Here is a 12,440-nt window from a genome sequence, read left to right as displayed (position 1 = left end):
GATGACTGCTGCCTCTTACAGTGCACATGATGGGTCGGCCGGCTGTCTAGCTACGGCCAGCCCAACATGCACATTGTAGACCCAGCAATCCTAGGGCTGTCAAACAGCTGGAGGATTGCTGGCACAGGCCCCCATCCTCAAAATGAGTGCTGGCTTAAACTGCTCCCACCAATCCTGGAGCTGCTCTCATATTGAAAACAGTATGAGAGCAGCTCCAGGATTGGTTGGAATCCCGTTCCTCTGAGCAGGAAGGGAAGTCCTTCCATTCCTGCTCGTGGACGCCGGGGGGGCTGCATTTATGGTGACTTTGGCACCATCGTGCCCCACCATATTTAAAACCTGCAGACCGCCGCTGCTGGTTAGGCGTGTTCTTGGTAAAGAAGGGAATGGTCGCCTTTACATGTTTATCTGCTCTTTTGAGGTATATCCTGTAGGTAATTTTAACATGCATACCAGACAGACAAATTAAACACACTTTAATTAGAGGCAGAGTTTTGTCGAATTTCTCCATCCTTTAAGCAAACGTAACAGGCGTTTCGGGGGCTGTTTGCTCCCTGGAGGTTTCATTTGTCTGCTGCTCGTTTGTGGTAGGCACATTAGTGTACTTGTGTACATTGATTCCATATACCAATATGCCTAGATATTCAGTTTATTTGAAGTAAACAGCTGAGCCATTTTGATATTCGGCATGCGTGCAGTAGGTATGCAAGGAGATTTAAGCCTTTATGGGTGTGTGGAAGTACTTTTGACATTCTAGTCCTGTTTAGGACCTGTGTGGAAAAGATGTGTGCTTTGATGCACAATGTTAAATGATTTTTCAGGTGTGGGAACACAGTGGCTGATTGCGCCTACTGGAAAATCTGGCTCACATATGAAAAGGGAAGCATTGCAGCCTGGGTCCTTTCGTCTGCCCCCAAATATAATTTTGCGCCTGCCAGACAACATTCACCCCTGCATTTCTCCCCTCCATCTCCCCCCCACCAAGAGGTCCTGCAAACATCACTACCTGCCTAGAGCTGGAGGTAAGTATCTATGTTAACTCCCTTGGAACTGGGGAAACCGTACAGAAATCCATCCTATAATTATTCCTGGTCCGTACAGTTATTCCCTATTACAAGTGGTCTGACTGATAATTGAAGAAATTCCATGCGGAGCTTCCAGCCAGTATCCGTAATTCCAGTCTCCTGTAACTGGTGCACAGTATTCTTCCAAACTCGTAATCGGGCATATGAAGGTTAAGGTGTAGAAAACTGCAACGGGAAGGTAGTTTGTGTCTTTAATGGTAGGTAAAGGACAATAAGTCATCTGTTTTGTCTCTACTGCCACTCATTTTCCTAAGTCTGTCTGGCCCTTCTCTTTCTTATTTCCAGCTCTAATATTTCGGAGAGGCTTAAATGGCTGTTCGCATAGATATGACATACTAGGTGCAAGATATTCACAGAGCTGATGCATTAAGACTGAAGATCAGTGTGCAGGGGAGGACGTACTTTCCTTCGTATCCACCTTGTTTAAAATGCATTAGTGATTTTATAGTGCTTCCTAATTAATTGTCCCTTGCCTCTGCTTTAAACTGCTCTTGCAGAACGTTATGTTAGGGTAAAAGCTCGTTTCCTTAAGCATGAATGATTTGCAATTTGTCAGAAGGCTTATATTGCTCAATGTGCCTCTGCAGGCCTTTTACAAGTATTTTACAGAGTTCGCTGGTGGACCTTTCTACTGCAGCCTCGCTGATGGAAAACTGAAGTCAAAATCATGCTTATAATTTTTTTATGCTTTAATCTTGGATCGCGCTGCTGTTTACCTGGAGGGTGTCAGCATGCTTTGCATTTAACATAAAATCAGAGACAAGGGTCTCTGAAACACAACTACACACGTTATTTTACAAATAAATATATCAAGAGACAGACAAGAAAGATTCACAACCTGCCAAGATAGCCGCCAGTCTTTTGGGTTTGTTAATCCTTGTTCTGTTCTGTCATAGAGCTGGATTACGATTTGAGGGTATTACTCCATCCCAAATGTGGCGGATATCCCGCCCAATTACGAGTCCATTATATCCTATGGAACTCGTAATTCGGCGGGCGGGACATCCATCACATTTGGGACGGAGTAATCCCCTCCAAAGTCGTAATCAGGCTCATAGTTTTTGTAAAACATTGTTGCTAGTGGGAACAGTTGGGCCCCACAATATAAAACAATACTGGCTAAAAGAAAAAAATATTTTTGGGTGTCAAAAAGCAAATGTTGCCGTAGTAGCCTGAGGCACTGAAGAGAAACACTTCCTGTGGAAGAGCAGAATGCCATCACTCAAGTTAGCCTGTAGCTGAGGTGCCTGGCACACTGCCCCATGCTGTATGCTTTAGTGGGCAGAAGAAAATGTGAATGATGCAACAACGGACCAATAGAAGAAGAGGGCTGGCAGAAAGCCCCTTTAAGTAAGTATGTTCTGTACATACTGTTAGTAAAATCCAATGGTCTTGACTTACTTCAGATCTTGAGTAGTCAATGAGAGGTATCCAACTAACCAAGTGCACAGGGTTGTAAACCAAAACTAAAGAAAATGCTCCATTAGGTTAAAATCTGTACTAAGCACACAAATTCACTTTTACACACATACTCTTCGTCTGTGCTTTTAGAAAATTATATGAACACTGTATGTTCCGTATGTTAACGTATGGGTATCATATAAAAATATATATTTATAATTATTATAATAAAAACCCTCTTTTGAGTTATTTTACATATGTATCGAGCACCATAAGAATCAAACATCACAGTGACGGAAAATAATTTAAAACTAGGCTAAAATACTTGCAGTACAACTTATACATATCTACCAATTAATGTCACTGTACAATCATGTATTTATTTCTCATATACAGTCATTCAGTGCTGGCAGATTATGAAGTCAACTCCCTGTCAACACATTTCGGTGCAAAAAACGTTTTCTAGACTAGCTTGTTCTGGACATTCATACATGTATTCTTCCCATGCATTTTAAATCATATATTTTCTATATAAATTATGAATAAAAAACATTCCATACGTTTACTCTCAGCTGAATCCTGAGCAAAATCAAGCAGTCTTGCAGTGTAAGTCCTCTTCCTGTGCTGGCGGGTGAATGAAAACTCCCCGCTGGCCAGGTAAGCGATGGAGCCCAGTATTGATCTTAATGCTGCTTCTTACTTCTCTCAGCCAGGCTCGCGCCATCTTTCCGAGTCCATCACACGGATAGTTTTTAGACACCTTGTTTTGTTTTTCGTCACTATACAGGAGATATATCGCCCCAGGTTTAAGCTTCTGATTTAAATGTACACGGACATCGACTTCCCAAAGGCTTCTTATATAAAGGCGGACGACCCAAAAGGTTAGATTATCAACGTTTCCAATCAAATAATGTTTTCGCCCGGTCTTCGTCAAGAAAAATACAAAGACATGAAGTGTAGCAAGTCTCAGCTGCAATGTAATTAAATGTATGCCAGGCAGATATGCATGCTTGAATTACTTTTAATCTCCTAACAATTTGGTTTAAAAGGGAAAGCGAGTAGCAATGCTCCATAGCTGTCTGAGGTTGGCCACAATCAAAATAAACCATATCTCTATTCTTCCAGCGGAGGCCTTAAGACTTGGATGTTCTAAGACGTTTACTACAGTACAATATATTTGTGATTAGATGCAGGAATAATGTCACTTAGAAATTAACAAAAACTACTACTCATTGTTCACATCAATCTACATTGTTTGTAAATATTAACCCAGGATGTCATCCTGTGGTATAAACAGAACAGAGGAGGCTAGCATTAGTGACTCGCTGAACCGATCAGTCTGAAGGGGGTTACCTGTCTTCTGAGAAGTGGACTTGCCAATTGCTGCCCTGGGGACAGACTATACTTGGCAGCCAAAGGGATAAAACAAAGCTAGGGCACCCAGACACTAAAGTGAGATACTCCAAATGAGAAACATACAGAAATGGCTGGAACTCGAAATAAAAACTGTTTGGGCCCATTCCTAGGCACCACAAGGCCCATGAACGTCCAAATCCACTGCTACTTGCTCCAAAACGTTGTGAGTTGGCAGTGCCTAAGGAACTTTTATTTTCTAAGCAAGAAAGAGAGTGTGACGCTCAAGGACTGGGCATCCAGTGTGGTGGAACCAGGGATTTTGAGCGTTAAAAGCAACCCTGCGACAGCACCTGAGTAGTTATTGTAGATACGCTCGGAGGATCCCTTGACAGTTCCACTTGCACATACAACAGCAGCTGTTCCAATTTAATCTGCCATAGTCATCCAACAACCCTGCCACTCTACTACTTTCTGTCCTTGCTGCCTTGACTGTCAGGGAGAGGATAGTGGAAGGACGTACACACCAAGCAATTGCAAAAAAGCAGGCAATAGGAAGAGTATATATTTTTTTCTGCTGAACCTGGAAGTTGACCAAGAAAGACTCCTACCTTCATGCAGGCAGCTATAATGGATAGGGCAGGTATTAGCCAAGACATTTTGATTTTATTAAAAAATATATATAAATACATTGGTCTGTCTTGTGTCATTCACATATTTCTTTCGCCCATTGGAAAATACAGCATGGGACAATAGGTCTGGCATTGGTTGACATTGCTGTGAGTGAGGGCATTCTGCTCTTTCGCAATAAGCATATCTGCATAGAAATGCAAGGAACTACTATGAGAACGTGCGCCTTTTGAGAACACATTTTGTATTTTATTTTAGCCAATGTTTATGTTGTTTTGATGTTTGGGACCTCGCAGATCCACAAAATAAAATACATTTTTACAAAAACAATGGCAAAACAAGCACTGGAAAAGCCAAAAGGGCTGTCAGCCAATGTCAGACCTGTCAACTTACCAATGTCTGTTGAGAATGAAACCAAACTACACAAGTTGAGAATCGAATTTCATCCCACCTTATCTTCTTGCCTCTCCTTTCTCTTACTGCAAACCAGCCTAGTCTTTCAAGGACCTCGAAACCACTGATGCACATATGGACTCAAAATCACAACTTACTCAACCCTCAGTCTACTCCGTATTTGTCAAAAGAGCTTCTATGACTGACAATTGTTTTCAATGGGTTGTGCTGTACTCATTACCCTCATCTGTTCAATTAGGCAGCAGGATTAGAATGACGCGTTTAAACGGAATCCAATCCTCATACCTCTATCAATTACGGTTTTGTTAGTAGATGCAATGGTTATTGGATTGTGAGGCCAAGTAGAAATGCCAGTTGAACACTCTGCTTTATTTATTGCTGGCACATGCAGGGCAATTATTTATGGAATTCTTAGGAAGGCCCTGGAAGTTCGAATGATTTAACATTGATCAAGGGGGTACTACATCAAATGTAACTAAGGTCGGTCACCTTTAAAAGTGGTGATCATTTAGTTAAAAGAACACTATCCAGCAGTCATTCATAGGGTATCCAGATAGGGATTCAGGGCTTCACTTACAGTTTGGCCATCAGCCTGTTGACCTGAAAGATCATTGGAGGCTGTGGCTTCCACTCCCCTAGAGGAGGACTGCCTTCCGGATTTAAGATCCCTACCCGCCTGGCAGGAATCTCTGTGCCTTCAATGGAGCGGCTGCTATTGTGGCTCCATTGAAGGCAGTAACCCTTTGCCAAGTTGGTGCCATGTTTGATGTGCTCACTCTGGAAAGTGTTTTGGTCTGTGAGCCAAACTGTCAGAGAGGAAGTTCAGAAAACACAAATGTATTGGTGCTAATGTGCTGAGGTTTTCTCCCTGCACATAGGGGCGATTAGACATTTCCCCTATTAGGGACCTACATGCTTCTCTTGCTGGTTCTTAGTATGGTAAAGAAGTGACAGTTACCATGCCTTAGAGAGCGGGTGCATCACCACTGTGTTCTGGCAGCAGACTGATGGATGGGCCACCAGGTCAAGAGTAAAAGAGAGGGTGAACTGCAATTTTGTTGGGGACAGGAGCACAGTCAATTGATAGCATTGATACCTCTCTGCCAAACTCTAAATGATCTTCTTAGTCCCTTGTCCTTGCATCTAATAATCTCTTTTGCAAACCACTTTAAAAAGGTCCCTAAGGCGCAAGTCCAAGAGGAGATGTCTTAGACGTCTTGAGAAAACAAGGCTGCTACCTTGATCACAGCAGCCTTTGACATAGAAGGTAATTGCAGGACTAGTGGGTATGAAGTATAAAGGAACTTGATAAAAAGCAAGGTATTGAAAAAAGAAGAAATTGTAATCCTTGCTCTCCCTTTTGAGAACCCTAGTCCTTCTGCAGCAGTCTTTCCGATATGTTAGGATGGAGAGGAGGCAAAGATGAAAGGACAACTAATACAAACATCGAACAGTGATCTGGAGTACTACTAAGTTATTTAGGGATTTTGTTTTCTTGTTGAGTACTATTTATCGTCTTACAATCGCTGCAAGTCAGCTTTCTGCCACGCTAATGGTGTAACAGTGAATCTTTAGACTCCCTGTCGGTTTGACACAGCCAAAGATCATATTGTCTGGTGATGAAGGACATGGAACATTGTATTATCTCAGAGGTGAAGCTCTGACTCGTAACAGAAGAGTGGTGGTGATATCAGTTTATTCTGCTCTGATTTGTAAGTTGTACCCCAGGTGCCTTTTATTATAGATATGGGAACACTTAGAAACAGGCTATTTACCTTTGTTAAGTCTTAATTACTGCCCGGTAAAAGCCCGGAGCCAACATTCCAATGTTCTCTTTGTTCACAGCAAGAGCTGTGAACAAAGACTCACGGAGCCCGAGGGGAATTTGTTTTATTTAATAGAACATTCTGCCCGAGTGTCCGAATGTTCTAATAGCCTTAGAACCCGCCGTAGCGGGCTCTACCGGCCATTGAAGGCCCTCTCCCTTGTTAAAGGCCCTCGCCTTCGGCTCGGGCCTTTAACGCGGTAGCGGGCCTTTAATGGCCGGTAGAAAGAGCGCGCTATGGCTGGTTCTAAGGCTCTAATAGAAGCAGGCACTTTGTCGCATCTTTCTCCTATCGGTCCTCTACCTTTAGCGAGCAGAAAGAAGCAATTTCAGACTGCTCCTACCCTGTTCTTATCATTTTGCAGAGCTTGTGCTGGGCCTTAGAGTACAAGGATCCTTAATTACTTCACAGCGCCTCCCCATAAGCCTCACCAATGCTTTTGCGGGTGGCATCAGATTGTGATGGGGGTCAGGCAAGGATTGATGCCTCCCTACTTTGCCACCAGCCCTCAAACCGACATGATTCTATACTCAATTTGACAGATTTGGACTACAGATACTCAAAAGAGGATGAGCTGGGTGGGTGGGTTTTCTAGGGGCAATGATATATACTATCACACCTGGTTGCTATATGGTGTTTTCAGATGTCTTAAAGAAGTGCTTGTGGTGCTGTTTATACACTATCAATCCTGGGCTGGCACTTGCCTCGTCTGATTATTCCATTAATTGATTAACCTTTTCAGCATAGCTTCCTGAATTTCGGTTTCCCTTTTCCTCCAGATGAGTGCAGCACAGGGAACCCGGTGTTTGTAGGCACTGTAAGACAACTCACTGAGAGTCGTGGTACATAGACCTGGGCTAGGGACATATAGGATTACAAGGGGGAAGAGACGAAAACGACTTCGGCTAGAGTGGGGGAAGTGCTCACAAAAAGACAAGTTACCTCTGAGAGTGTGTGAGAACCAGTGAGTGCCATTTGTACAAAGGGTGGTTATTGTCTTCTCCTGAAAGAACGGGGTGCCAGGCTGCAAATACAGTCCCAAGTGTAGTTTTTGGATGAGCAGGGGATTTTGTGGTACTTAGATTCAATTTAAAGTTAATATTCAAGAAATAAGACGTGCACAAGAAGCACGTTATAGGAGCTTCCAAATGTGAGTAGGATATTGCTTGGCATCATAGCTGATGAAAACCAGAAGAAACCCACTTAGGCACAGCCTTAAATAGCACTTCTAAACGTTTGCCTACCGTCAACCAAAATGCATAGGTGCAGCATTTACCTTTTTGTGACGTGGTTTTCTAGATCACAGGCTGTTCACTCACCTGCCATCTAGTGTTGGGATCAGAATATTGCAAATTTATTTTGTTAAGGTCTTTGTTCTACAACCGAGTGTGACAGAATGGCTTAAGGCAGTGATCATCAAAGTAGAGCCCTGGAGGCTGCTGTTTATTCAACTCACCAATAACATTAAAAATAAGGTAAATAAATGGGCAATCATTTAAAGGTTAATTTTAATTAAAGAAAGGAAGTGACTAGGATGTTCTGCACTCCTTAACTTTAGGAACACATACATTTGCAAAGATATTTTGCCACAAATCTGTAAAATTATTATAAAGTCTCTTAAAAATTCAATAAACTGTACTACATTAACATACAGAAGTGTTTCAATTTTGTAAATCAGATTATATTAGTGCATTACAAATTATTTTAAGTTATAATTTTCAAACATTCATGCTTTCCCCTTCACCCTGACAACAATGACAATAGTGAACTAAAAGTCAAGTCAGTTGTTATGTGCACCTTTTGGGTGGCCTGGGTTGCTATTATACATGAACAACATTATAGAGTATTAAGTGAAATACCTGGGAAGGTTTCATACAGTGCACATCCTGAAGTCATACATTTTGAGGTCCTCTTGTTTGTGATAATGAATAAGGAGAGAAAGGGAAATAAAACAACTGCCTAGGACTGCAACATTTGGTAAAGTGGGGAAGCCAGCATTAATCCCAGGTTTTCTGGCTCCACATTATTTAGATCAGTTCATCCAATAGATGAACATGCTTCACTTGTCTTACTCCCCCTCTACCCTCTTGCTGGCATCAGTGCAGCCCTCAGTCATACCACTGAGCAAACTTTTTGGCCCCTGGCGAAATGTCTGTGAGTACCCATGGCTTAAGGTCACATACCCAGAAACCCACAATGCATCAGCACACAGCCTCCACCTCTTAATACTTTTGCTGCTATTAGGTTCGGAGCTGTAACTGTGCGAACCCTACATAAGAAATAAATACATAAAGAAATGGCTCTATTAGAAGGGTATATTGTAAAAGGTGTATAAAAAAGGATGTATGGACTTCCAATGTAAAGTGATTGTGCACATTTCTAAATAAGGTTTCATTCCTTCTTTATTCATTTTCCATACGTCACAAGGGCAATACAGTTAATTTGTTGATTGCCAAAACCTTAATTAGGCTTTCAAGTGCCTCCCTCGCTAGCAATTGATGGAAATTGTACAGGCTGAGATGCCTTTTCTTTTTGAAATGTGTATATGACATTCTCCGCTGCTCCTCAATATAAATTACATTTCTCTTTATTTGTTTATGTATAGGCATCTACCTCAAACTCTGATGGAATGTTGACCTTAGACCTTATCCAAGAGGAGGATGCCACTTCAGAGGACCACGGGACCTGCGAGGAGAGTTTCCGCGTGGATCTGGATAAATCTGTGGCCCAGCTGGCCTCCACTCGGCGCCGGTCTGATTCCGAGAACGTGCGCCCACTGGAACAGGACCGGTCATCCAGTCTTCCAAGGAGAGAGCCAGTTTCCTGGGAAAGGCGCTTACAGAACAGTGACTCCACAGACAAGGGGACCACCTATACCCCTCAGGTGCCCAAAAAGCTCTCGTACTCTGAGAAGAACAAATGTGCTTCCTTAGAGGAAATCCTTTCTCGCTCGGACTCTGCCCACAGAGCAGTGCTGAGAAAGAGTGTTGAGGCCCACCTCAACACCACAGAGGCTGGGCAGCTTTCACGGATACAGGAACTCATTGCACTCAAAATGGAAAAAACTCAGAGGCTGCTGACGGAGACACAGACATGCAGGGAGGGTAGGAGAAAGACAAAGGAGAACTCCTCCAAGCCAGATTGTGAAAGCATCTTGCAGGAGACGGAACGGCTACTTGAGGAGGCCACTTCTAGCTGGAGCCAAGCCCAGAAGGTTCTAGAGGAGATTAAAGGGCTTAGGGACCTGTACAAACAGTTGGAACAGCAGCCATCAGACCCGAGACACAAACAGAGCCCCCAATATAGAAAAAGTTTCATGTGAGAGCGAGTGTTTGCCCTGCTGCTGATGAGAACAGTACACCGTGAGCGTGGATGTCTGGTTCAGTACCTAATAGAGAAATAAAGGAATTTAAAATTTACAACGTGTTTCAATGAATCAACTAAGTTTTGAGTTTCAGCAGATATCTCTCAATCTTAATTTTTGTGCAGTAAGAGCTGGTTCATTTTGTCTGCCATTCATGATATCAGCACTGTTTCCACTTCTTCCCAGGATAAAGGTGAATAACCTCATCCAAAGTTTTTGCATGGTGAGAGTGACTGAGATATTTGTTAGCTTGTGGCTACACTGATTTCGTCGAAGAGACAAGGGTACTATGTAGTAAGCCTATGTAACTTTATATATATGTGTGAGAATAGTAATTATCTGCTCACCTTGACGAAGCAGTGGTCGGCAGTGTAGAAGATGCAATATTATTGTGGGTCGATATCATCAACCTGGATACAATCTCATGAATCAGTATTAACACAGATGCAAAGATACTCCTGACATGTCATGGCTTACAACTTATCTGTTGAAGGCATGAAATAATTCAAAGACCTTTTCTCTATATAAATAATGGTAAATGCGTGGAGCCACATTGAAACAGGGGTGTTGTGCCTTAAATCACAAACAAAATGCAGCAAAGGCATGGACAAACACATTACATAGTTGTATTAGACAGAACAGAAGCAGAACTAGAGACTAGAAACTATGATTTTACAATAATAAGATGAATGGGTAAACTGGTGCTCTTAGTAATTCATTAATATATTTGACCCTCTGCTGCAATCGCACAATCGAAGGGGTGCCCTCAATCCACATCGCCTATAATTAAGCCCCAATTCCACATGAAAATGTAACAGTTCGAGGTCTAGACACTTCACCTCCCCCAATACCCTCCAGTGTCATTGTGGTTAATGCAGTCAACTATTTTACTGAAGTAGTAGTTGCCTAGTTTGAGGACTGATGGCTCCAACCGGACGCCTTGATTAAGAAGCTATTCCTGATTGCTGGTTGGGTGATGTATTCTTGAATCCCCATGTGTACTCACCGATGATTGTAGTTGAAATACGATCGTTGTGATCCTGCCCACTCAAGTATGATGTTTCCCACTGATCTAACTGGTCTTTATACTCAGCAGTCTGCACCTAAAACAAAGACTACAATCATTCACTCTTAACAATTCTTAGAAGGTATTTCCAGGAAATCCAATGGCAGGCGCATATTAGGACTGATTTTTCATCTCTCCCTCTTCTTGCCTGTTAGCTGTTGTCATCTTCCTGATTTCCATGAAATCGAAAAAGGATAGGTTGTTCTCTTTTTTATTTTCTTTTTAAAAATAACTTATAGAGCTCTTGTCTGTTACGAGGGCATTTTAGCGTTTGCTGCACAGCAGGAGAACTGAGAAGAAATAAATACTAACCATTAGTAGGATAATTACTCATGGAATTCCCGGGTCTTCAGTTGCTCAGCAAACACAAGCTGGATTGGCTGTTTTCTTATTGGTCATGCAGTCAAATTGCAAATAAATGATCCATAAACTGAGATTTTAAATGCTCCCCAGAGTTCATTGTTAGCCAGCTGCTGAGTGTGAACCTGATTATTAAAGAGCCTCTACCCAAATAAAGGTCCAAGCCGCAGAGGCGGGCCTATAAGGAAGGAGAGGGCCTTTAATACCTGGGAGGATTGCTACAATGTTTCTAGAAGACTCCACTAATTGAAGGTGGAATGTTCTAAATTAAACAGAGAATAGAAGGTCTATACCAGCAGTTATTGGCATTCTACTATCTTCAGAGGGACTCTAAACCTTCCTGTGTTCTAATAAAAGAACAAACCAAACAGGTAGAGTTTAATGGTGAAATTTAGAGACAGATTTGTCAAGCCTTTATGCTGGTTTGAATTCACATAAAGTGACCCCAGTTTGCCAAAATCTTGATGAACCATTACTGTCCAGCAAAGTTTGAAAGCTGCTAAAAAGTAACACAAAGTAGCACTTTGCATTGCTTTGCATAACTTTGCATCAAAGGGGAGAATAATTGGTCGAACCAAGGCACCCTCACGCAAACATCTATGGTTTTTTACTCAGAGGCCTACTTACTTTTCAAGGTAGACAATAAATATATGCCTCTTCAAGGCAGGCACAAAGGAGAAATGTTTTTATTTCTAAACTGTGCATGTGTGCTGCACTGTACAGCAAACATACAAAATGGTAAATGTTTTATAGTTAGTCTGGACATACTATTTTTGACTGGACCAGTACCATCCACTGCAAAACCCATGCTAGGTATCAAACACACACTTTTCACTACAGTGCAAATGTGTGCACAGCGCTAGGCAGTCTGATTGTGTACCAGTACTTGGCAACAGAGGAGCGTTGCCATATTTCTGTAGATGTAGCTCTGATCTCCTCTC

General features: G+C 42.2%; 1 protein-coding gene across 1 annotated transcript in view; it reads left to right on the top strand.

Moving 5' to 3' along the window:
• The window catches only part of PLEKHO1 (pleckstrin homology domain containing O1), a 96,610-nt gene extending 86,479 nt beyond the window's left edge, over nt 1-10,131 (top strand). The window contains exon 6 of the mRNA XM_069218222.1: nt 9,315-10,131. Within this exon, the coding sequence (XP_069074323.1) occupies nt 9,315-10,031 (717 nt within the window). The 3' untranslated portion in view covers nt 10,032-10,131. The remainder of the gene's footprint in view (nt 1-9,314) is intronic.
• Nucleotides 10,132-12,440: the final 2,309 nt, after the last annotated feature.

The sequence above is a fragment of the Pleurodeles waltl genome, chromosome 12 (genome assembly GCF_031143425.1).
Source record: "Pleurodeles waltl isolate 20211129_DDA chromosome 12, aPleWal1.hap1.20221129, whole genome shotgun sequence".
In the NCBI taxonomy this organism is placed as follows: Eukaryota; Metazoa; Chordata; class Amphibia; order Caudata; family Salamandridae; genus Pleurodeles; species Pleurodeles waltl.
The sequence above is the reverse complement of the archived record's forward strand: the minus strand, read 5'-3'. Positions and strand labels throughout refer to the sequence as shown.